We start from the raw sequence: 27687 nt of genomic DNA, 5'->3' as shown, positions 1-27687 counted from the left end.
TTCAAGACATCTATTGTTATTGTCCCCTAATGCCTATTTCACTAATAATCACACCTATTTCTTTCTGACTGTTTTGTGCAAGGCACTATTCTAAGTGCTTATGAATCCTCAACCCAATCCAAAGAGGCAGGCACTGTTATAATCTTCATTTTATAGATGAGATTATTGAGGCTCAGCGGAGTTAAGAACCATATTCAAGGTCACACAGATATTAGGCAGCAGAAACCTTGGTTTAAGGAATTAAGGATCACCAAATATACTTTCTATGTTTCCATGTACTTTCTTGCTTTGTATACTTTACACAAGGATTTCTTTCTTCCTACAATGATCTCCCACACACACACCTAGTGAAAAGATCTCAGGGACTTCCGTGGTGGTCCAGTGGTTAAGAATCTGCCTTTTAATGCAGGGAACTCGGATTTGATCCCTGGTTGAGGAATTAAGATTCCGCATGCCAAGGGGCAACAAAGCCCATGTGCCACAACTACTGAGCCTGGGCTCTAGAGCCCATGCCACAGTGAAGATCCCACACGCCCCAATGAAGACCCGACACAGCCAAAGAAATGAAAGCATATTAAAGAAAACAAAAAAAGCTCTCAGTTTAAAAAGTTCATTCCTCCAGGGAACTTCTCTGGCCCCTCTCCTCTGAACCAGGTCATGTTCCCTACTATACAGCTCCCAGGCACACAGTTTTCCTTCTTACTTATCAGCTTCTGGGATTATTTACATTTCTGTGATTGTATGGCTGGTATAGCAGTAGCAATGTTAGTTGCTCAGTCGTGTCCAACTCTTTGTGACCCCACGAACTGTAGCCCGACAAACTCCTCCATCCGTGGGATTCTCCAGGCAAAAATACTGGAATGGATCGCCATTCCCTTCTCCAGAGGATCTTCCTGACCTAGGGATCGAACTCAGGTCTCCTGCATTGCAGGCAGCTTCTTTACCATCCGAGGTACAGGGAAGATCTATGGTTAGTGTGTGCTGCTGCTGCTGCTCAGGCGCTTCAGTTGTGTCCGACTCTGTGCGACCCCATAGACAGCAGCCCACCAGGCTCCCCAGTCCCTGGGATTCTCCAGGCAAGAACACTGGAGTGGGTTGCCATTTCCTTCTCCAATGCATGAAAGTGAAAAGTGAAAGTGAAGTCGCTCAGTCATGTCCCACCCTTATCGACCCTATGGACTGCAGCCCACCGGGCTCCTCCATCCATGGGATTTTCCAGGCCAGAGTACTGGAGTGGGGTGCCATTGCCTTCTCCAATGGTTAGTGTATATCTTTAGCTAAAAAACTGAGCTTCATGTGGACTTGAAGTGTGTCCTCTGTGTCTGATGCAGGCTGGCAGAAGCTGTAGCCTGTATGCAAAGTATTTGATTTTGCATCAGAAGACTTGGATTTGAGTCCTGTTCCCCTACTTATTAGTTTTCTAAATATTAAGCAGTCAGACTGTCTTAGATCCATAAATTCTCAGCTCTGTTAAGTGGGGATAATAATGCCTGGGCTTCCCTGGTGGTTCAGTGGTCTGCCTGCCAATGCAAGAGATATGGGCTTGAGCCCTGGGTCGGGAAGATCCCCTGTAGAAGGGGATGCAACCCACTCCAGTATTCTTGCCTGGGTGACCGTATGGACAAAGGAGCCTGGTGGGCTACAGCCCATAGGGTCACAAGAGTCGGACATGAGTTAGCAACTAAACAACAACAATAACGCCTTACAAGGTAGATAAAAGAATTAAAATGAGGATTCCGAAAGAAGTGTATAGTCTACATAAGCATCTGAAAAGTATGACAGAGTGTTCCATAGTGATTAGGATCCTGGGTTGTATTTTAAAGTTCTAATGTGCAGTCAGACACCTGAGTTCATTGCTAACTCATAATATTTACCATCCAGGCAGCTGATTTGGCCATCCATCATTTCCTAAACTTTTTTTCATGTATTTTTTAAACTGTATTTATATGTAATTTATTATATATCTATGCTGTGTTGTCTCCCAAGTCATGTATATACTGAATGATTTTATATTTTGCTCATCATCTCTTATTAGAACCCTTTGCACATAGCAATTCAATAGATATTGATACAATCTACATTTATTTGGTGAGTATCACATATTTGCTGTATGGAAAGTACCTTAAGTAAGAAAAGTAAGGATGAAAAGTAGTGCACATAATAATTGCCATCATCATACATGGGAATGTTCAGATTTGCTACATTTTCAAAGCACTTAAACCAAGATAAACTGCAGAAATGAAACCCCAGCAGGGACAATTAAACAATATTTGGAATGAAATCATTTGGCCTAATTTTCATAACCACAGATTTCAAGGAATACCACCATCCATGCCAGGTGTGCCAGACAATCCCATTGTCCGTTTTAGCGGTGTAGGGACCCTTGTGGTATAAACCATTCAGGTTTGCAGAGTGACACCTAGTGGGAGGAAAAATAAACACAAAGCAATCAGACTAGAAAGATATCCTTTGAAACCCTTATTTTGTGAGCAAATGGCTGAACACATTTTAACTATGAATTCTGCCATTTTTTCTTTTTCTTTTTGGCTATCCCTTGTGGCTTATGGGATTTTAATTCCCCAACCAGGGACTGAACCCATGCTCTTGGGAGTGATTGCACAGAGTCCTAACCACTGGACCTCCAGGGAATTTCCTGTGCTGTTTTTGGATAAGAGAATATTTAGCAGTTTCCAAAAGCCAAGAGATTTCTACAACATGAGTTTTTTAAACTGGTGGGTTTTAGTACCATAACAACTCTCAGGATAAAACCCAGGCCACTTATAGAGTATTTATTTATTTATATCTGGCTGTGCCTGATCTTAGTTGCAACATGCAGAATCTTTGATTTTCATCGCAGCAATGCAAACTCTTAGTTGCAGCATGTGGGATCTAGTTCCCTGGCCAGAGACGAAACCCAGGGCCCCCTGCATCGGGAGCGCAAAGTCTTAGCCTCTGGACCGCCATGGAAGTCCCACTTATATTGATTAAAAAAAAAAAAAAAAAGTAGCTCTGTTCTTTAAATGAGAAAGAAAGGAAGGAAATGAGAGAGGGCAAGAGAGAGGCAGGAAGGAAGGAAGGAAGAAAAACAAGCAAACAAAAGCATGAGCTGGTAAGCCTGAGCCTTAGCCAGAGTGGTATGGGTGTGGCACGCTGCTCCATTTGCCAGCTTCCCTGTATAATTTACACTTAAAATGTTCATCCGTCTGCTGCCAAGACTTAGCTTTCATAATTTCAATTCCCTTCCTCCCTCTTGAGTCACCAGTATATCAATTATTTTGACCTCACAGGGGTAAAGAAACAAAACCCAAACCATGATTTAAAGTTTTCCAGTCATCAGCTAATGATCATCTGTCTTAACTGCGGAGTTTATTATTTTTACCTATATTGTTCTAACCGAGATACACTGATTAGGTTATCATGAATTTTAAAATGTCCCCCTTCCTCTTTGGGATCTGTAAATTTTGCTCCTAATATGGCTAAACGAAGAATAGGCGATAATTTTCTGGATACTGTTATTAAGTTAATTACTATATATTTCTTTACTGCTACAACCAATGAAAAGATTTCAGACACTGGGACATAGAGGAACATTCAAAAGAATAGTTCTGAAAATCTGTGGAAAGTGCCTGAATTAATGAGTCAAAGTAAGCATATAATTTACCCATCAGTATTGAGTGGTTGACCAGCCTCACTTACCAGCCTTCGTAATTCTTTCCTGCTAATTGTCCCCACAGTCCTCCTAATTTAAATTGATGTAACTAATCAAAACCATGTATGCTAAATCTGCAAATGTTAAGAGCCTGTTATGTTTTTAAAACTGCATGGAAAGTAATGGCAAAAGAGAAAATACTCTAGATTGAGCCTCCCAAATACATAGTTTGACATATTCTATCTTCCTAGAGATATCTACTACATATATTAATATTTTTCTATTTAGTCTGTGATTTGAGTCCTGTTAGGAAGCTGACTGTGGTCAACATAGCAAACCTTAGCAATTCTAAGACCACTTTTCCCAGCATGTTTCAGGTTCTAGAACAGCCTAGACTTGAGGCTAGGTTGGGAGATGGTTGGGGCTCCCTTGGTGAAGAAGTAGCCTCGTGCACACACATGAGATGCCACACTGGTAAAGAAGAGAAGACATCGACTCTCAGTGATTGGTTGGCTACGATAAGGAACGCCTAGTAGGTGGGTAAACCTTAGAAATGCCCAGATTCTATGTAAATTGGAAGAACTATGGGACAGGGAAAAAATAAGAACAAAACAAGAATAAGGAGGAAGAGGATGATGGAGTTAAACCACAGCAGAAGCAGGCATGGAGGAATTAGCACCGAGCTGCTGGAACAATTGGCTTTCTCTTCAGCTTTTCTGACTTTCCATCGCACAATCTCCTTTGACTCCAAGGATAATGGAGTTTCCTTGGGTGGCTCCACCAACTGAATTGCCTTTCTTTGTCTTCCCTGAACTCCTATCTTTAAAGTCAAGTAAATCATTTATTATTCCACATTGAACTGTGTGCCACTTATCATTTCATTGGGTGGGTAGTTGGTATTGATCTCCTGCTAATATTAACCAACATGGTTGTTATTTCCATGTATGGAATTCTGTTATATTAAGGGGTGCTTTGGAGAGGGCAATGGCACCCCACTCCAGTACTCTTGCCTAGAAAATCCCACGGACAGAGGAGCCTGGTGGGCTGCAGTCCATGGGGTCACAAAGAGTTGGACACGACTGAGCGACTTCACTTTCACTTTTCACTTTCATGCACTGGAGAAGGAAATGGCAACCCACTCCAGTGTTCTTGCCTGGAGAATCCCAGGGATGGGGGAGCCTGGTGGGCTGCCGTCTATAGGGTCGCACAGAGTCGGACACGACTGAAGTGACTTAGCAGCAGTAGCAGCAGTAAGGGTTCCTTGAGACTTTGTGAATTATAGACAAGTTCTATATAATGTTGATAATTCTTACATAATGCTAACTTAGAAGGAAAGGGGAAGAAAAAGGAGGATAAAGAGAAGGTGATAATTATGATTTTAAAGAGAACAAGAAAACCATAAGGGAAAAAGATTGTCACCACCTTTGTTTGATTTGTTAAGTAGGAAAGATAACTTTGGTTTTCTCTCCCCTCTCACTGCTGTGTATGTTCCACTTCCTTTACAAATGACCAAAATTTAAATGGACTCAAACTTTGAAAAAAGCAAAATCCCAATAAAATAGTGTTTATACAACTACTTAGATTCAACTTGATATTCCACACTATATACAGCTAACTGTACCTCCATAGAATCTATGACTCTAAAATCAGCACATCATAACTCAAGATGTTCATAAGGAGGATTCTCATGATTTTATGGAAAATAGACCTATGTCTGGTATACCTCCACTTAATAAGACAGAAGATTCTTTATATCTTAAAAAGTATTTACGTAATGAAAAAATGTTAAAATTTAGATTGTGGAATTTAAATGATTAGTTCTCAATTACATGGAAAACTCAGCACTCCAGACATACACACAAGGGATTCTGTAATGGAATGTTTAAGTGTCCAGATATTTTGTCTTCTAAAGACAAAAAGAGATGTTCAAAGACCATGTACTAAACAAAAAAAAAAGCCCATGTATGGCATAACAGTTGAACACAACTGCTTTGTAGACATAGTGGGCTTATCAGGTTATTTTTAAGGACTGAATTTTTCCATTCCTGCCTTAACTTTGTGATGACGACAAAGGGTACTGTCTGGAAATCATCCTGGGTGAAGAATAGTTAAAGGAATGAGGAATACCTAGCCTACAGAAGAGAAAAGGTCGAGGAGCACAGTAAATATTTTCTTATCCAGCACCCGAAGAGTTATGTTGAGAAAGAATACAGTTACTCTGTAACTACTGAGGAAAAAAAACTGACAAAGTAATAAGAAGTAAGATTTCAGGTTAGTACAAGAAAATGAAGAAAAGTTGACATAGCAGACTTCCCTGGTGGTCCCGTGGTTAAAACTCTGTGCTTGCAGTGCTGGGGGCCTGGGCTCAATCCCTGGTCAGGGAACTAAGATCCTACAGGTCCCACAATAGCACTCTCCAAAAAATTTTAATACACAAAAAAAGATTAAAAAAAGAAAAATTGATTTAGTACAATCAAAAATGGAATGAATTTGCTGATATTCAACATTGGAGTATTCAACCAGAAGATGGAATTAGGTTTCAGGAATGTTAGAGGAAATTTATGCATTGAGAGGAGCTTGGGTTGAATGATTTTTAAAAAGTCACAGTAAATGTAAAATAATATTACACAGAAAAATTTACAATAACATGGTAGGAGAAGGTGAAGAGCTACCTGGTTATTAGAATGTCAAAAATGCTCTGTATTTCTTTGTGTCAATTTGTGACCCACTATTTATGATAACTCACCCGTAACTCCATTTGCAAACAATCTTTATAAAAGCAGTAATTTGATTTTTCTCTATGACATATCTTTCAGGCTTGACTACGGTACACAGTGAACAAATCCTTAAAGCTATTTCATTATTGAAAGATTCTAATAAGGATGATTACTTAATAATACCAGTATTACAAAGCAGACCAACACTCCTGCATACGTTATAATTAATGCCCACCAGTCAGATATCTGGAGAAGGCAATGGCAACCCACTCCAGTACCCTTGCCTGGAAAATTCCATGGACGGAGGAGCCTGGTAGGCTGCAGTCCATGGGGTCTCTAAGAGTCAGACACGACTGAGCGACTTCACTTTCACTTTTCACTTTCATGCATTGGAGAGGGAAATGGCAACTCACTCCAGTGTTCTTGCCTGGAGAATCGCAGGGACAGGGGAGCCTGGTGGGCTGCCATCTACGGGGTCACACAGAGTCGGACATGACTGAAGTGACTTAGCAGCAGCAGCAGCAGTCAGATATCATCAATGCAATTGCAACTGTGTTTATGAAACATCTAACCTGTTAAACCACCAGCCAGACTGATCTTCTTTTGCACAGTTCCCTTCGTAGTTGTCGTTATCTCTGTCCCACGTGCTGAATTTCATTCTTTGGTGACTGGCCCACCATTGCACTTCAGGATGAAAATTTCCAGTAAGGGAGTCTCCAGCGGTTCCAGAATATTCCCCAATATGTAAATCATAGGAATTCTGAAGAAAGAGAGGCGATTTCCATGATCAGTTGTTACTATTTTGTGTGTGTGTACGTGTGTGTTTAGTCACTCGGTAGTGTCTGACTCCTTGTGACCCTATGGAGTGCAGCCCGCCCGGGTTTCTCTATTACTATTTTAAAAACAGGCTTATTTAATAAATAAAAGATCAGGCTCTATCGCAGATTTTTGTTTCCCCTGACTTTGGGTTTTATATTGCACGTTTTACACATTAATTTGTGGTGATATATATTTGAAAATGTTAGTACCTTTTCATCTCCAACTTTGAAATTTTTATATTGAGCATAACAGCTATTTTTCTCAAAATCTGCAAGGTCGATTTTTAACGTGTAATCTCCTAGGAAAGGGAAAAAAAAGAAATTGTAGGGTTGTTTTTTTTTTTTTTTAATGTATGAGATGACATTTACTTACTGAGGCTTAAAAACAGTTTGTGTCTCTATTTTACTTAGACCATTTCCTTCTACCATAAGTCAGCTTTTGAAGAATAAACAGTGACTCCATTGTATTTACAACATGCATGTTTTATTGTGTATTTTACTTGGAAAAAGTTAGGAATGTAATATTAAAGGTAGAACATTTCTACTAGACCTATCATAGATAGGAGCCAGTGTAATTCACTTGGCAAAGAAGAACAGAAAGCAAGTCATTTTTCAGTACATAAATTAAGAAATCTAACAGTGAATAAACAGAAGTTTTATGAAGTTTAAAAGTTGACTTTTTTTCTTGCTTTTGGTAAGGATGCTGATCTTCAACATTAAATAATGACTGAAATAGTTGATACCATCAAGTAATCAGCTTTTCTTCACTGTCTCATCATTTGCAAATAACAAAGACTACTCTTTCAGAAACAGAAGTATTGTTAGGAACATAGAAAGTTATAAATCAAATTGACAGTCAGATAATATATTTGTATTCAATTGTTCTATTTTGATAAATAAAACTTCACAATGACCAGTAAGATCAGGTCTGAATTCAGAGTCTTAGCCTCCTCCCAATTCTAAGCTGGAACGTAGCAGCAGGTCATGCAGACCTGGCGCACGGTCAGCCTGCTCTCTTGTCCCACCCCAGTCTCCATCACACAGAGTAAAGGGCCTTGCCCACACTTATGGACATTCCAGACTGCACACCAAGCTCTGCTGACATCCAAAATAAAAGCTGTTTCTTCACTTCCCCTCAGACTTAGGGGTGCACACACCAGATGTACAATTTTCCTACAGGGGGACAGATGAAGAAGAGGCATGAATAGGTCCTGGAGACAAAGTCAAGGCTTCTTCAGCAGAGAATGCTGGACTCTATATCACCAGAGTGAGTCTAGGAGACTCTCTGGCCCCACAGATTCCTTGACTCATGGAGCTTTCTAAAGTGGGATTTCAAGGAAGAGGCCACTTTAATCTGATCAAAAGGTAGTAAATGTTATGTGAGCTAAGACTGTGAAGTGGACTAGAGCAGAAATAAAGGCTAAATCAATGCTCCTAAAAAGTACTTTGCATTACAGAAGAGGTTTAGACTTTTAGGTAACCATCTAAATATCTTTTTAGTCAATGAGTAAATAAAAATTCAATTTTGGATCATTTCTAAGTTAGCTTTACTGCAAACACTTCCAGCCAAAATTTATATAATGGGGATAAAGCTATTTTAAAGAGGCAACTCCTTAGCTTTAAATGCTCTCATAATTAAGAAATGTGGGGGGACTTCTCTGGCAGTCTAGTGGTTAAGATTCTGTGCTCCCACTGCACAGGGCATGAGTTCTATACCTGGTCTGGGAACTAAGATCCCTCATGCCGTACATGGGGGATATTGTGGTACAGCCACAATATATATTTTTTTTTTTAAGAAAGAAAAGAAATGTAGGGAGAAAGTCACTCTTTCTCCTTGGGATGATGTTCTATGCAGTTGTGACACCTGGAACTCATAAATACATTTTTGCTATCATGAGAGTAGCCAGCCTGAAACACCAATAAAAATGTGAAGCAGATACATTGCCAAAGTGCATCTGGACAAATAAATACTTAATAATAATTTGAAAAATAATATTTTATTTTTAAAATAATTAATTAATAATATTTATTGTTGTTTAGTTGTTCAGTCATGTCTGACTCTTTGCCACTCCATGGACTGCAGCACACCAGGCTTCCCTGTCCTTCACTATTATTAATAAGTTTGAATTCTGTATGTTTAGAAGGATCCAAGGGTTACTTCTTGGGGTTTTCATTGTTTCAATGAAAAACCAGATGCATATTACTATGTAAAAGAAACAGAAATTGGTATGATAAATGTTATATATCTATCATAAAACACAAGTAGGATAATAAATACTTCGAAATTTAGAGAACACTGATCATAAGAAGAATGTACAAAGAAAGCTTTAGATTTCTAGGATTACACATCCTCTCTAAGTTACTATTCTGGGGTGTTTCCAAGATCTCTATAATTATAATGATACTATTATGAATATAGACACACAAATCACTTTCCTTAACTTGTTTGGAATGAATAAACCTTGTTCTTACAATTAGTGCCTTGCCAGTGTGATTTAACATGCTTTCTTGAGCAAGACAATTGCCTTTTATGAAACATTAAGAATCAGATTTGAGTGGAACTGACTACAATCTTAGGTAGAAAGTGAGGTAAGGAAGATAAAGAATTGGAGCAAAAGAACATGGAAAATGGAAGCTTGGAAAATATTAAGCTAGTGATACTTTAAACAAATGTCTAACTCTAGTTAAAGACATCCATGCAAAAGCAGATAGAGGGAATGATACAGATGTCTGCAATATACTTGGAAATGTAAAAAAAATGGATCAATGGATGGATAGATGAAAAATTACAGGATTAAAATGTTAATGTAAAATCTAGGTGGTAGGTTGAAATCTCTTGCAAGTTTTTCAAATTAAGATTTGGAGGGGGATGGGAATAAGAACATTTATATTTTATGGTATTTGATTCCAAAAACAGCCATAATTCCTCAATTCTTCACCTTTCCCTTTGCAGTGGGACTTTGTAAGTCCTCCCATTAAGCCTATTTCCTTTCTCCTTACATCTGAGCTGGTCCTGTGACTTGCTTTCACCAAAACAGAAGGCAGTGTAAGTGACTGTGTGCCATTACTGAGTCTAGGTCTCAAGTAAGTTACGTGCTTTCATTCTCTTTCTTAGAACTCTGCTTCTGCTTCAAGAACAAGTCCAGGCTAGCCAGCTGGAAGATGATGGACCATGTGGAGTGAGCTGGACAGCCAGCCTCCCACTGTTGAGGAAGTTGATCACCAGCTCATGAGCAAGCCCAGCGAGATCAGCAGAGCCCAGCCCTAATGAGCAAAACCACCCAGCTGCCCTGTATATTTGTGAGAAATAATAAAGAGCTGTTGTTTTAAGTCACTAAATTCGTAAGTGGCTTGTTATACATACAATATATATGTTTTGAGTCATATAAGTCATTTAAAAGAATGATTATGACAGTAGCTTTCCTTTCCAGAAACAGAAAAAATGTATGTGAGAAATATCTCTCCCACAACCTAGGTCTAAGCAGCCACCTTTTACAAAGGAGATTATTTCCCAAAACGGATTATTGGCTATCTGCAAATCATAGTAGTTACTGAATTAGTTCTATTGTCTAGGATTTAGTGAAAAACAGTTGTATTCCCTTTGTTGTATTTCCAGTGAATTTGGTATAAGGTAAACCTTACCTTGTGTGGTCAGTAAGTGAAGATTTCTATTACCCAACCAATATTCACCATTTTTTTGGACAAAATTTCCAAAGCCATTTTCATAGTCATTCCAGTCTCTAAAAAAGAAAGTGAAAGCTGACTTTAGCAAAATCCAAATGGACCTTTGCAGTACCCAAGGTGCACACTTCTATTCCTACCCACAATATCTTCTTGATTAGCTGATGTACTTTTATTTAGAAAGAATGAAGTTCTAATGCACTTCAGGTATAATAAAGAGGCTTAACTTTTGTGAACCTCATATTTCCTACTCCAAATAAATCCTTATGTCATAATTAGCACACCTGTTAAAGTTTTCACTGCCATCAGATCGTCTCTGAATTACAGTCCATCCTCCTCCATCAGACATGTCACAATAAACAGAGAATGCTGCTGGGCTCTGGAGAGGTTTGATTTTATAAAATCCACTCTGCTTGTACCCGTCATTGAAAATCTCTGAACAATCTGTTTGGAAAACAACGTAATGTAATATTTGTCATGTGTTTTTTTTTTTTAAAGGGAGCCTCTGAATGAGATTACTCAATACTAATAGAGACAGATAAATACATGATGTAGATAATCAGCTGTTTAAAACTGAATCTTGTGCATCTTCCAGTGGCTACTGGAAGTTCTTTTTTTCTAGATGATATAATTATCATCTGACTTCTTGATATGATCATGGAAAAAATAAAATGGAGAAATAGGTATATGGTTTCTCATTTCTGATTTTTTTAGAAGAGTCTGAAATTACATTTTAGGTAATTACAGTATATTTAAGTGAAACATATCTTTATCAGACAGGACAGAACTTTTTCTCTCATAGCACTAAAATGAAAGTAGAAATATAATACCAAACAATTTAATACAGATTATCTTGATTTACAGCATTATAAATCATTCTGAACATCTGGAAATGAACTCAAAATAGTAATCTTGTTAGATTCTTATAACCTCCCAGTCTCACCAGAGTTTTTACTCACCCACTGAAATTTCTAAGAGTCCATACATTCTTAGATGTTTTTGCTAAAAACTGCAAGTTTCTATTATTTCATGCCTGCGGTCTTCTCTGTGCTGATATTTCTTTGACCACTGAAGCTACCAATTTGTCACCAAAAAGTAATATCTGTTTCTTAAATCACGTGCTGCTGCTGCTGCTAAGTCGCTTCAGTCATGTCCGACTCTGTGCGACCCCATAGATGGCACCCCACCAGGCTCTCCCGTCCCTGGGATTCTCCAGGCAAGAACACTGGAGTGGGTTGCCATTTCCTTCTCCAATGCATGAAAGTGAAAAGTGAAAGTGAAGTTGCTCAGTCGTGTCTGACTCTTCGCGACCCCATGGACTGCAGCCTACCAGGCTCCTCCGTCCATGGTATTTTCCAGGCAGGAGTACTGGAGTGGGTTGCCATTGCCTTCTCTGTAAATCTTGTGAGGGTGGGATAAATTAATAACCATTGGTCTCATCTAGGATGATCTGGGCTGAATTAGAGAATACGGCTGATATGTGTGTCCTAGATCACTTCAATCATGTCCAGCCCTGTGGGATCCTATGGACTGTTGCCCACCAGGCTCCCCTGTCTATGGGATTCTCCCAGGCAAGAATACTGGAGTGAGTTGCCGTGCCCTCTTCCAGGGGATCTTCCCAACCCAGGGATTAACTTGGCCTCTGCATTGCAGATGGATTGTTTCCCACAATCCTCCTGCATTGCGGGTGGATTCTTTACCACTGAGCCACCGCGGAAGGCCGTATGGCAGACATGAACTCACTGTTGTTTAGAAGCCCAGGCAGTTCTGTTTTAGGGGAGTTGAATTAATGGCCACTGTAAAGAGATAGTTTCAAGGATACCCAATCACAGACTTTTGAATAAAAATACTATAATTTAACATCACTAACTTTCAAATTTTACCCTTATCATTTTGTTCATTTCCTCCTTTAAAAAAAATATTTTCTACAATTCTGTAACTATAAATGGTGATGGATGCTAACTGGACTTAGTACAGTGATCATTTCACAATATATACAAACATCATATCATTGTATTATATATCAGAAACTAATATAATGTTTTATGTTCAATTGTACCTAATAAAAAATTTCTTGCCCTGATTGACAATTTCATTCTTTTAGCATATTAAGTTCTTTCTTTATTTTCATTTTTCTGATGCCAAATTGTCTATAATTTTGTTACAAATAAAATATATCCCACATTAAATAGATTGAACAGGCAATAGGAATCAGAGGAGAAACAAAAATAAAGAACCTTAGTCACTTTCTAAAACCCTCATCAGGTTGAGATCCATCATATACTACTGCTTTGGTGAGATGTCCATTTTTCTAATGAGTTAGGCCTTAATCATGTATTTATTTTTGAGATTCAGAAGCCCCTGTGTTCTTTTCCACATCCTGGATTATTTTTTTAAAAATCCTGTTTTGCAGTTAAACAAAAAGAAAACCAATGTGAAAATGCTTATCTAAAATTAGTTCAAGGTTGTTCAGAAGCTCACATCTTGTGGTCAAGTACATTGCACAGCATTTTTCATTAGAGTGAACAGATTTTTTTTTTCCATTTACTTTTTTTAAAAATTGGAGGATAATTGCTTTACAATGTCGTGTTGGTTTCTGCTGCACGACAAGGTGAGCCACCCGTAAGTACACATGCATCCCCTCCCTCTTGAGCGTCCCTTCCACCCCGCCCCACACCCCCAGGTTGTCACAGAGCACTCTGTGCGCTACACTGGCCTCCCACTGGCTCTCTTACACAGGGAAGGGTATGTATCAGTGCTTCTCTCTCAGTTGGTCCCACCTTCTATTTCCCCTGCTGCGTCCACAAGTCTGTTCTCCATGTCTGCATCTCTATTCCTACCCTGCAAATAGGTTAATCAGTACCATTATTCTCGATTCCATATATATGTGTTAATATGCAATATTTATTTTTCTCTTTCTTACTTCACTCTGTATAAGCTTGTTAGGAAAAGAGCACTTTGCTTACATTAAACCACCTACCAAACAGCTGAATAGTAAAGACTCATAAGCTTCAGACTATTTCCCAAGCAAATATGGAAATAATTAGCTATAACATTTCCCTTTGGAAAACTCTGTGAATATGGAGTTTTCAGCCAACATTTTCTATTTGTTCTTACTTTATGCCAACTTTGAGTTTAAGTTTTTAAAAAGTTTTTGATCTTCCCAGAGGAAAATGCCAAACACAACTTAAGATTCAGAGGAAAGATTTCCACTGAAAAAAAAAACAAAAACAAAACCCAAACAAAGAAAAAAAAAATGCCACTAGCTCAATTCCTTACAGCAAATAGATTAAGGAGCCTGCTTTGGGAAAATGTGACTTTTACTCTGATAGAAAGTTCAAGCAATAGAGGGTTTAAAATATTAACTAGATATTTCAAACTATGATTTTCAAAATGTTTTGACTCACTCAACCACCCTAGAGAATAGGCAGAAGAAGGGTAGGGTTAGAGATATCTGTGTTCATGGGAGTTTAAAAAAGAATTTTTGGATACTTACGTAATGCTAGAGTGAGGCCATGGCTTCCTGCCCTCTGTTTGACAAACACTGTGTTAAACTGGGTGAGGTGAATACACTTTGGTGACTCAGAGGTTAAAGCATCTGCCTGCAATGCAGGGGACCTGGGTTTGATCCCTGGGTCAGGAAGATCGCCTGGAGAAGGAAATGGCAACCCACTCCAGTATTCTTGCCTGGAGAATCCCATGGATGGAGGAGCCTGGTGGGCTACAGTCCACGGGGTTCGCAAAGAGTCGGACACGACTGAGCGACTTCACTTCACTTTCAAGCAGAAAGCAAACCGTGCTGGAAGCACGAATGTTAAAGCTTCACAAAAGGACGTGCCAGCCTGCCAAATGAACTTTTTCGTTTTGTCACAGAATGGTGACTGAGAACCAAAGGCACGAAGTACCCCCACATTCTAAACTCAAAGGAAGGCCAGCCTGAGCTCAGCCACATGCCACAGAGCATACTGGGAAATGCCAGGAATGCCATCCTCAGCCCCAGGCAACATAAGATGAGACTTAGAGGAGAGAGAGGAAGTTGCAATATTGCTGTGGGGAGGATTGGTGGGCTCTCTTCTCTGAAAGTAAAGGAGAGAAGATATAATGTAGGTAGAGAGCTGGCATTCATTGAGCCAAATGAGAAATACTTTTGTAAGCATTTCATTAGATATATTAACTTTTTTGATCTTAACACCAAAGAAACAGGTATCCTTATCACCCCCATTTTACAGATGAGGAATAAGAGGCACAAAGAGGTCAATTTGCTCAAAGGCTACTTCTAGCAACATGTGCAACTGGACTTTGAACCCAGGCTTTGGAGTCTCTACTTTAAACACTACACACACTGCCTTTTGAGATACTGTCTCATAAATACTGGGGGGGCTCCTGCACGAGGGGACATGGTTAAACTAGTGGTCGTGTTGGCTGAACAGATGATGCTAAAAGGCTGTTTTGATTGTCAACAATTAGTGTGAATTTGGTAGACTAATCTTTTAATAAAGGCACATAATTCAATCACACCTAAAAGCTTAAAAAGTACATTTATATTGTATAAAAATCATGTGATTTGTGCATTGTTTTCAAAAATTGCCAGGTTGTGTGTAATTAGGTGTTTACTACTATGAGATGAATTAGGATTCAGAAAATAATTGATTTAGTAATAATACAGTAACTTATAAGTAAGAAAAAAGAAATTTATTTCTATGGATCATATACATAAATATTTAACCTTTGTTTAAATTTAAGGAGACCAAAAATATACCCTTTGGTGTGAGCAAATTTTTATATATTTTATACATTATATATTATGCTAAATATATTATATATTTTCTTAGAATTTGTTATTATATATTTTGTTTATTGAGTGTTTTTTTTTTTTGCTCTTGATAGATTCTCCAGTAGTTTTCCTGTATGCTGAAAAATAAAGTAAAATTGAATTGGATTTATATTTCATAGTTTATTCCTCCTTCTCTTTCATGCTTACAACATCTGTGAAGAATATTAAATACAGATCTACTGACTTCTGGAATTTTTTAGCTGTTATACCCCAAACAGTCACATAGGATGTCTATTATCTATCTTAGGGGCTTCCCTCATAGTTCAGTTGGTAAAGAAATCTGCCTGCAATGTGGGAGACCCGGGTTCAATCCCTGGGTTGGGAAGATCTCCTGGAGAAGCGAAAGGCTACCTACTCTGGTATTCTGGCCTGGAGAATTCCATGAAGAGTCAGACACGACTGAGTGACTTTCACTTTTTATTATCTATCTTACCATTGTGTCATAAATTTATTTTTTATTTAAAAATCTTTATTATTATTATTTTTAATAAACTTTGGCTTAAATTTTTTTTTTTTGGCCAGGCTGCACAGCATGAGGGATTTTAGTTCCCTGACCAGGGATGGGACCCATGCCCCTTGCATTGGAAGGGTGGAGTCTTAACCACTGGACCACCAGGGAAGCCCCGGTGTTAAGTTATTGAAACACTTAAGAAAATTAGATTATGTAAATGAACTATACCGCAATAAAAAGTTAATTAAGGAAAAAGAAATAAAAATAAATTCTGACCTGCGTATTGCCTCTTGCCTCCAAGGTCAATGACAATATTCTCCTCTCCTTTATCAAGGAGCTGGATTTCCTTCTCATGCAAAAGCTGTGAGATCTTGACTTGTTGCTGCTTGACCCGAGTCTCCAACAGGTACACCTGGGCTCTGAGCCGCGCCTGCTCCTGGAGGCAGTTCTCCAGAGCCTGCAAAGTAATGTGCATCTCGTCTTACAGAAAATAAGCCCCCGGAATGAGTTGCTAAATTTATGGTTCGATTTTGTCCCCAGTTCCCATTTCAGAATAGTATTCTAACCAGGAAGTATTTAGAGGTCCTAAAACCATGTATTTGAAGAAAAAGGAATTATGGCTTACCAGAATAAGAAATTTTTGAACTAAAAATGCTATAATCTGAATGACCATGCTAAGAGCTTTAGAATCGCTGCTTCATTTGATCCTCATAATAATTCCATGAGATAGGAAAGAGCACATCTTTGAGTAAACTTGCTCAAAAATTCTCAGTGGGCAAGAAGAGTCTGGATTCACATCCAGTTCAAGGTCCCTGCTCTCAATCTCAATATGTCTTCTCCTGAGTGCTTTCTTAACAGGAAAGTGCTTTGTGCATGACTAGAGTTGCACTTTCTAAAATAAACGAGGCTTTTGAATGATCTTTTGGTATTAACATGTTTAAAAATATATTTGAATGCTTATAACCTGATGACACATGGCCATCTTTATAAAGGATGCTACTTCAGTTCCTCCTGTCCCCAAGGTTCTTACCCATTTACCTGTTGCTAGAAATACGACTGGAGTCACTTAACTTTGTATAGTGTTTTTCCCTTAATGACTTCAAAAAAGGGATGGAGAAGCCTGAGTTTTTCAGTTGAATCAGCTACTATCTTTAACATATGCAAACAACCCAAGAATGCCGCACATGAACGAGTTTATCAGTTCCTTTCTAAAGTGGCATCTGACTGAGCAGATTCCTCCAGTAATAAAGTGAATGTGGTGAGTTGGGAAGGGGAATTGCAGAGGTGGGTCTCCTGGGAAGAGCTACTAAGACCAAGAAGCTGTAATAAAGGCTCTTAAGTATTCAACACTGACAGAGTTACTTGGGGACGATGAGAAAAAAGGACAAAACACAAAATTTTTGCCAGTTTCCCATTTTTACTTTGACATCTCTGTTTGCAGCTCATGTCATGATCTCCTGTGATAAATGCAAATGTTTGCTGAGAAATTATGATTTTTAACATGTAAGTGCTTTACACTACTTTTATATTATTTCCTTTTATAGGCATTTAATTAGAGTCAGGTATATTTCTCAATTTATATTCACATAACTTCCTGTTCCTATCTTTATCTACTACCTTATATATATTCCTTCCATAATCCTCCAGGGGATCTTCCCAACCCAGGGATCAAACCCAGGTCTCCTGCTTTGCCAGGCAGATTCTTTACCAGCTGAGCTACCAGGGAAGCACCTTATATATATTTCTTCTATAAATTAGAGGACCTACTGTGTTCTGGGCCCTCTGTTAGGCAGTTTGAACAGTAGATATCTTATTTGGGAAAAAGAAAGAGGTACGTTTTTTCACTATGGTCTATAATGCAAAAATAGAAATTCAACCTCAAAACTGAAAGTCTTACAGCAAGTGCGTAAGAATGACTATAGAGTCCCTCTCTCTCCCATCTCCAGGTCCAAATCACCAACTCTCTCCTGGCTGTTTCTCTAGGACTATTTCTCTTTCTTAAAAATTTTCATTTCTTTATTTATTTCTGGCTGTGCTAGGTCTTTGTCGGTTGGTGAGTGCAGGCTTTCTTTAGTCGTGGCAAGCAGGGGCTACTCTCTAGTTGTGGTGTGAAGGCTTCTCCTTGAGGCTTCTCTTGTTGCAGAGCACCAGCCCTACAACACACAGCTTTCAGTTGTGGTTATTCCAGGGCTCTAGAGCCCAGGCTCAGGAACTGTGGCACACGGGCTTAGTTGCTTCTCAGCATGTGATATGTTCCTGGATCACGGATCGAAATCGTGTCTCCTGTTTTGGCAGGCAGATTCCCAGCCACTGGACCACCAAAGAAGTTCATCTCTAGGACTATTTTGTATTTTTGTAACTTTCACCTCACCACTCTTTGATTCATTCTGTCTGAACCAATTATTTGCTTAGCCCCCTCAGTCATGCCTGTCTAAAAAATAAACAGCAAAGTCATTTTATGGCATCTGGAATTCTGCCTTGCTTTCTAACAGTGGAAGATTGGTTGTGATACTGTTAAATACAGTGAACTATACAATTTAGAGTCCCTTGGACTGCAAGGAGATCCAACCAGTCCATTCTGAAGGAGATCAGCCCTGGGATTTCTTTGGAAGGAATGATGCTAAAGCTGAAACTCCAGTACTTTGGCCACCTCATGCGAAGAGTTGACTCATTGGAAAAGACTCTGATGCTGGGAGGGATTGGGGGCAGGAGGAGAAGGGGACGAGAGAGGATGAGATGGCTGGATGGCATCACTGACTCGATGGGCGTGAGTCTGAGTGAACTCCAGGAGTTGGTGATGGACAGGGAGGCCTGGCGTGCTGCGATTCATGGGGTCACAAAGAGTCGGACACGACTGAGCGACGGAACTGAACTGAACTAAATACAATTTAAAGTGACTAAAGGATTACAGGGCAAGAATGTTCAATTTTTATGTGACTATATATACAGTATTAGTAAACTTATTTAAAACTTAGTGGGGGAGCTTCCCTGGAGTACATGGCTGGGATCTCACCTTCTAAACCAGGGGTTGCAGGTTTGATCCCTGGTCAGGAAGCTAAGATCCTACATGCCTGGTGGTCAAAAAAGCCAAAACATAAAACAGAAGTGATACTGTAACAAATTCAATGAAGACTTTAAAAATGGTCCACATCAAAGAAAAAAAAAGATCTTTAAAAAAATTAGGGATTTTCTTTCTCCTACAACTTTGAGTAAATGAGTGTTTTCTCACTTTTATTCATGGAGGGAGGCATAAGTTCATTGCAATTACTTTCAAATAACCTGTTTGGTTTACAAGGACAGTGTCCAATATTGCAAAGCTCAAGGTAAATCTGAAAGAGTTTTTAAATTCTTAATACCATGTAACCACCCAAATAACCTCAGTAAATCAAAAAGACTTAGTGTGAATACTGATTTTTTACTCTAAAAAATTTTTAAAGCACTTAATAAGTGCCTATCACATGGCAAGTGCTGCCACAAATCTTTTTCATTTCTCCTCCTTAGTTTTTTTCAGTGACAAGTTACTACAGTTGTGTTTTTTTTTTTTTGCAAGAGAAAATTAAGATCAAAGCAGGAATTAAAAATATAATAGTTTTTGTAATAAGCTTACCGAGCTTCCCCTGCCCATTAGCAGAGCAGTGGTGACAAGGATGAAACTAAACATCTTCTCCATTTTTCCCATTGGAAGAACTGTAAGAACAAAGAGAATTTAACTTATTGTGAATTTTTTATGAGACCAGTGCTGGCTTGACTCAACGTGATCCAGGAGGTCAGACACAGCTCTAGGTCGAGTTTAATCTGTGAGTTGCCAAGGAAATTCCCAGGCTTCCCCCGACAGAAGGATGCTCACTGTTACCTTGTAGAGAATTGAAGCAGTTTGCAAATACAGAGGAAAGACAATGGTTCTCTGAAGTGTGGGAAAGGCACAGACTCTTTAAGCACAAAGACCTGGTTCCATATTTTGGCTGGTCAGTTCCTAGTGGTGTGACCTCACACAGCTTACTATAAAATGCTCCTGATCTGTAAAATGGACATCATATCTTACTTTGTAGGACTGTGGCCATTTTGATATTAATTTTTCCATATACCCTGGCATGTGATAAGTGCTAAATGATTAGTTACTCATTTTGTATAGGGAAGCCTGTTTTTATTTTGAGAAAAAGGAAGAAAAAATTACAACAAATAGGAGGTAATATGAATTACTTTTCTTAATGTTTTAATGTGTAGGCAGCTAATGAGATAAAATAAAACCTGAAGTTCTCTTTAAAGTTGTAGAGGAAAATTAATTCTACCACTTCTTGAGATTATTCTTAAAATCAATCATGAAGTCATGAGTCTTGATGAAAAATTTTGCTCATCCTCAAAATAACTTCTCTATGCCACCAGTTGTGAATTCTCATAAATTTTAGAAGCTCAGGAGCCTAAGAGGACAGAAATATCCGCATAATATTCAAAGAAAATTTATACCTATGGTTGCTGCTAAAAAAACCTGAAATTAACTGAATTATTTATTTGTCAGCCTATTTTTACTCATATAAAACCTATGACCACAGGTCCTTTCCATGTATCTCTTTCTGAGTTTCTATGTAATTAAAAAAGTGGGTCCTAAACTTTGTTGCCCATTGGGATCATTTGAGGAGCTTTAAAAACATTTCCATGTCCAGGAATTGAGTCAAATGTCTAAAGGTGGCAGTCAGGCCTTAGAATTTTTAAAAGACTGCCAGCTTTTTCCAATGGTCAGCAAAGTCTGGGAAGCAACGATTTACGGACTTAATAGACACATTTTTTTCAGTCTATTTTAACAAAATAGGTAGTTTTCAATCTTTGTGGGGCCATACAAAACAACAACAACAAAAAGCAGCTACAGTATGAGAGGGGCATTACTTAAATTCAGGGGCAAGTAGCATGCATGAGCATCTTGGGAAGCATTACTATATATAATGTAAATTTTTAGAATATGTGAAATTTGCACATTACAGACAGAGAAGGCAATGGCACCCCACTCCAGTACTCTTGCCTGGAAAATCCCATGGACGGAGGAGCCTGCAAGGTTGCAGTCCATGGGGTCGCTAAGAGTTGGACACCACTGAGCGACTTCACTTTCATGCATTGGAGAAGGAAATGGCAACCCACTCCAGTGTTCTTGCCTGGAGAATCCCAGGGACGGGGGAGTCTGGTGGGCTGCCGTCTATGGGGTCGCACAGAGTCGGACACGACTGAAGTGACTTAGCAGCAGCAGCAGCAGCACATTACGGAGAGTAATAAAGAGTCTCCTAGATAAACCATAAAATTTTACTTCACACAATTTTACTTCTGGCTGATGTATATTTTTATTACATACCTAGAATTGTGCTGTGCATTTGACCCAAAGACTTTTTTTTTCTTCTAATTTTATTTATTTATTTTTTAACACCAAAAACATTTTGCACTGGGGTACAGCCAGTTAACAATGTTGTGATAGTTTCAGGTGAACAGTGAAGGGACTCAGCCACACATATACATATATCCATTCTCCCTTAAACTCCCCTCCCATCCAGGCTGGCACATAACATTGAGAGTTCCACGTGCTATACAATGGGTTTTTGTTGGTTATCCATTTTCAATATTGGGCTATGCATTTTCTAAGCATCTTATTTCATCCTCAAATAATTCTCTAAGGCAAGTACTATTATCCTCATCCTACAAATGGGTAGATCAGAGATGTCAAGATGCTGAATACCTAACGTTCCTTCACAAAGCACAGGACTTAGGAACGGATAAGTCATAGTCGTGTTTAGAAGTGAGAGTGATCTTCACTGGAGAAGGTCAAGGAGCAGGGCCTCTATACCTCTGTGCATCTTGCGTCACTTTGTGTAACAGGCATATATGTACATAGAAAGGAAGACCATGCAGAATGCAGGTTCGGAGCCACGGACCCTCCAGGTAGGAAGCCTTTAGCTCCTGTGAAGGAACATTAGGTCAGCCTGGCAGGAGAGGAGACAGCAGCACTAACGAGAAGCAGTTCTAGAGAACTGTGGGGCCAGCAAGCGCCAACTGATCATCAGCTAGCTGCTCAGCACTGGCTCACATGCTGTGGGAAGATAAAATATAGCTGCCTCATCAAGGCAATATTTGGGGGAAGAAATTAAAATAAATATTAAAATGGAAAGAAAGACAACAGAAATTTAGTATACATGAAGCCATATGTAGTTAAACATAAAAACTCAATTTTTCCAGATGAACTCTCAAGACAAAATTAATTACTTCCTCCACTGTGATCTCATACTATGTTTACAGACCAATAAAGCATTCATTCACTCAGGGAACAGTGTGCGCTTGCGTGCTATGGTCCAGGCACTGTGCCAGGTGATGGAATTGTCATCTGGTCGGCTTTTCACATGTCTCTCTCCAACTGCTTCCCTTTGTCCATGATTTTGTTTAGGATAGAGTTTTTGAAGGCAAAGGCCACAACTTGGAAACCGTTGTATCCTAGCATCTAACTGAAATTGCGGTGACTCCCATATAAGTTTAGAGTTTCCCAAGAGGGAAAATCTTTCTCAGAGGGGAAAAATGTGATTTCCTTGGCATAAAACTGGTCTGTTCCCAGTGATATACTTCCTCCCCTGTGCTTATCCTTGTCAGGGGGAAAACAACGAACCAAGTGTATTTTGAAAATATGTGTTAAGAAGGAGTTAGGGACGTTGGGTTGGATTGAACACATAAGTTTTTTTTCTTTCTCACAAAACCCCACTAGGAAAGGAGTAAAGAAAAATGGAAAAGACAGGGATTGACAAGGTGGAGGAGAAAGAGAAAGAGAGGGGAGAAAGCACTTTGCATGCAATGTCAACAACAGAACAAAAAGCACATGGCAGAGTTCACAAAGCTGCTAAAGAAGAATCACTTTAAGAAGAGATACTTGGATTTATAAAATCCCCAAAGGAAAAAAGAATGGAAAACTTAATACCTAAAATATTAAAAATTTGGCTCTTAATGGGCAGCTCAGCTGGTAAAGAATCCACCTGCAATGTGGGAGACCGGGGTTCGATCCCTGGATTGGGAAGATTCCCTGGAGAAGGGAAAGGCCACCCACTCCAATATTCTGGCCTGAAGAATTTGATGGACTGTATAGTCTATGGGGTCGCAAATAGTCGGACACGACTGAGTGACTTGCACTTCACCAATGGGGCTAAAGCCATTATCATAGCTATCTCATGATAAATTATTAGTTTGAACTCTTATTTTCAGTTGGTAGTAAATATATTTATTGAGCAAAATTACAACAGTTATGCTGCTATTTTAAAAAAATCTCATTTGTACTCTTATGGTCACTTATTATTTAATTTTAAAATTTACCATGAAGTTTAAGTAGCAAAAAGTAAAACCAAACCAAACCAAAAAAACCCTCCACATAATGGAGGTTTCTTAACGTGTAATAGTCTTCTACATATAATCATACAAAAGAAAAGAAGCAAGAATAATTGTTTTATTATAAGCAAGCAAAAGAAAATAAAGATAAAAAATAGAAAATGTTATTTTAAAACACATAAAAGAGATTTTAGAAGTAGAAAGTATTATCCCATGAGGCTAGAACACACGGTCAAAATATAATTAAAGGAAGTGAGATCAGCCGGTCAAATGTCATCAACATTTGAGGAAACAAGGCTCAGAGAGGGAAAATAATTTGCCTAAAGAAATAAAACAGACTTTTACTAAGGAGATTCACATTAACTTAGAAGCTTAGTATAAAAATGTACTACCATTTGTGAATGTGAGTCATACTGTTTTTCTGACTGAAAAGAATCAATATAGTGAATGGATTATTGATTGGGGTTTTTCCTTTTCCTTTCCAGTAGGAAAATTAATCTCATTTTTCTTATATAATAGCAACCAGATCTTCATTACTTTAATTCACTACCAGCAGCTATCAGATACAATATTCAGGAGTCAGGAACTACAGTATGAAAACTTTTGCCATCCTCACTTTGTTTTAATATTATCTGTTGAAATTATTATAGTTTTGTTTGGTTCATCAAATTCTCTCATATATTTGTGGGATCAAGTATTTTATTTCAGAAATGAATAAATTAGGTTAAAAAGAGAGCTTTAAAAATTGTTATTTTTTTCCCCAAAATTGCAGTATAGTTAGAAAGCAACCTAAATGTCCACGGACAGATGAATGAATGAAGGGGATGCAGTGTCTGTGTATATAATGGAATATTACTCAGCCATAAAACTAATGAAATAATGTCATTTGCAGCAACACAAATAAACCTGGAGATTATCACATTAAGTTGAAGTGAAGTCAGACAGAGAGAAACAAATATCATATGATATCACTTATTTGTGGAATCTAAAAAAAAAATGACACAAATGAATTTATTTACCAAACAAACAGACTCACAAACATAGAACACTTATGGTTACCAACGGGGAAAGGGGCGGGGCCATTAGGAGCTAGGGGTTAACATATACACAACACAATATATATAAAATAGGTAAACAACAAATACCTAATATATAGCACAGGGAACTATGTTGCTATTTAGTCACCAAGGTATGCCTGACTCTGCGCCCTCATGGACTGTAGCCCGCCAGGCTTTCCTCTGTCCATGGAATTTCCCAGGCAAGAATATTGGGAGTGGGCTGCCATTTCCTTCTCCAGAGTATCTTTCAGACCCAGAGATTGAACCCATACCTCAAGCATCTCCTGCACTGGCAGGTGAATTCTTTTTCACTGAACCACTTGGGAAGTCACAGGGAACCATACCACTTTGCTATACACTTGAAGATACCATTAACTATACTTTAATTAAAAAAAGTTATGTTCTTAAATCTGTATCTGAATCTGGCTCTTGTGCAAGTAAAAGTGTGTGTTGAAAGTGCTCTGGGAGATACTGGGAAATTATTTAACATATATACAGATTGCAATGTATTAGATTTTGTAGAAAATAAAGGGCCGGTGAAAAGCTTTGGCAGGTTTCTCTTGTTCTCCTGAAATTTCCAACTCATTGCCATTAAAATAATCAAATCTGATCTTTATCAGAGAAAGGAGGAAGCCCCTAGTCTGGCAGATCTTTAAACAATAAGGCATTTCAAAATGCTATATATATTTTAACAGTCATTACATTACTTTATCATCTTTAGAATAATTCCTGAGACTATCTTAAGACCTCTAAAATTCCCTAGTGCCTCTATTAGTAACCCCACCCATCTTCTACAATATTGAAGAAATATTTAGGTATAAGAAACTTGCTTTGAAATTCTCATCTCCATCATTCATTATAGTAACCATTATTGTTTTTCAAATCTGGCTTGTGGTGAAGCTATCAGATTATTCACTCCTCATTATACAATTAGTTGTATTTATTTTATCTCTTTTGCTTTGGGCTGTCTCAAAACTTTGAATTATTATAAAATTGAAATAGTTTCAAATTAGTTTATTTATTCTATCTCTTTTGCTTTGGGCTGTCTCAAAACTTTGAATTATTATAAAATTGAAATAGTTTCAAATGGCGGTCCTTTGATGTACTGTATTATTTGATATAAATTGTTCAAAGTGTTAAGTCTAATTTCTTCCCAATAAACATTTTTAAGTTAATTAATTATAGTAAATTAAAATTAAAGGCAAAATATTAACTTTAGGGCTATAAAGTTTTATAGTTAACATGTAAGTTTTAAAAACACAATCACCAAACAAACATACATTACTAGCATGTAAAATTTCAAAAATGGTATGTTTTAAGTGAGCTATTATGAAAGGATACAAGATAGAAGAAATTAAAAAGAAGAAAAAGTTATTGAAGGAAGCATATTTAATCAGTTGGCATTCTCAGACGGCAGTGCTCACACATATTAATGTGTCTCATATTAATGTAAAACAGTTAAACAATTACCCTTAACATAGACTTAGAGACTCCTTTTGGGTTATTTTCCTCTAATTTCCACCCCTCCTTTTTTTCTGGTAATGGAATATAACAGTATTTTTGTTATTTATCTCAAGAGTGTATACTCAATGAAAGCCTTAAAAAGCCAAGTAAGTTTGACTTCCAAAAGACAGAAATAAAGAAAACATATCTGGAGTTTTTACTTCTGAGGTAAAAATTATAACACGGTCCATTTCGTTTTCTATTCTGTATTTAAAGTTGAAAATCTTTTTATTTACATTAAATTCTCATCTAATTCATTCAAAATGTATCAGGAATGAAAAAAATGTAATTCTAATCTCTTTTCCAAGCCGCAGAAGCGGACATCTATCTAATCAACATCTTTCTCAACAGCCAACAGTTGTTTCTTGAGTTGTGTTTTAATATCATACCTATGAAACAAACTAGCATTATTACAATTATGTCAAAGTGCTGAGAGGTTAAATACCTTGCCTAAAGTCAGAAATGAGTCAGAGACACGGCTTAGGCGAGGTCCAGTTGCTCTGCCTTCCAGGCTCCTCTATCTGCATTCAGGCTTTCTAATTGCTTCTCCGCTATTTGATTAGAAAAACGGACAATGTTGATTCTGGCTTCAGTCCAGAAATAGATGAGGAAATAGTTTAACTGGAAGGAAAACTAAAAAAGGAGATTCAAAGACAAATTCTAATACTCTGATATTTTTCTTTTTTTCCGTATTTGTATGAATTTTTATGAAAGATCCAATACTATATAAAAATATATCTCTGATTTTTTAACCTTTTACTATTGTGCTCATCCAGAAAATTTTTGTACTTTGACTAATTTCAGTAATGCTCACTTTAAGATTAAGTAAAACCAAAGTGCAGTGGAAGCTTTGCTTTATTGTACTAATGATAACAAAATTTTACCTATAAAGATATGGATTAAAGGTCATTTCAATTACCATATGGAGAGAAGCCAGATTTTTCTTATAGAAAAAAGTGGCAATATTTGCCAAGATGAAACAGTTTATTTGACCTTTAAAATACACAAAAATATTCCCTGAGGGGCAAAAAATTTATCTGTAAGCATCAGTTATCCTCTGAATGAGCTGTTCCTTTTGTTTTAAATTGTAGAGGAGTTTTGGATGTGTAAGATGTTAGCTTCATTAATCATATTGCATAATAGTTTCAGACTGGAAACCCAGGTTCATTTCTATTTTCATTCTGTTGTAACTCACACAGTCCTTTGCCGTTTGTTCTTTGATCACTATTTGTGATCACTATTTATTAACTCAGATTCCAGTAAAAAGTTGTTCCCTTGCTGTTCTTTGTTGTTTTCTGAACTCAAGTATTACTGGGGTTCAGCCTTCCCGTTAAGCATTTTCACATTATTCCCTGAAAAGTTTTCCAGTTTATTAAGGAAAAGGTAATCCTGCTGATTTATTGGAAAGAAAAAGTCAATTAGGTTGGGGTGATTTACACCCACAGGAGAAGTGATTATACATTCATAATAACAAATTCAAGCTGCTTCAGTTAAATTTCAAAAACAAAGGTATGGGATTATTTGGCTGATTTGATAATTACCTCCGGTAAAATGCAACATTTTGAAGTAAAAACGTACATTTTTTTTATTCTTGTATACCTTTTGCCTCTTCCCTGTTAAAGCATTTAATGAGTC

General features: G+C 37.9%; 1 protein-coding gene across 1 annotated transcript; it reads right to left on the bottom strand.

Annotated features, from left to right (window-relative positions):
• Positions 1-2054: 2054 nt before the first annotated feature.
• Positions 2055-26592, bottom strand: FGL1 (fibrinogen like 1). Its single transcript, XM_040243142.1, has 8 exons — positions 26498-26592; positions 19758-19837; positions 16427-16607; positions 11150-11309; positions 10827-10924; positions 7395-7483; positions 6939-7126; positions 2055-2419 (listed from the first exon to the last, which is right to left on the bottom strand). Exons 2-8 carry the CDS (start codon positions 19827-19829, stop codon positions 2260-2262), a joined length of 948 nt encoding a protein of 315 aa, XP_040099076.1. The 5' UTR covers positions 19830-19837; positions 26498-26592; the 3' UTR covers positions 2055-2259.
• Positions 26593-27687: the final 1095 nt, after the last annotated feature.

The sequence above is a fragment of the Oryx dammah genome, unplaced genomic scaffold (assembly GCF_014754425.2).
Source record: "Oryx dammah isolate SB20612 unplaced genomic scaffold, SCBI_Odam_1.1 HiC_scaffold_7, whole genome shotgun sequence".
In the NCBI taxonomy this organism is placed as follows: Eukaryota; Metazoa; Chordata; class Mammalia; order Artiodactyla; family Bovidae; genus Oryx; species Oryx dammah.
Note: the sequence above shows the minus strand (reverse complement) of the source record. Positions and strands in the feature narration are given on the sequence as shown.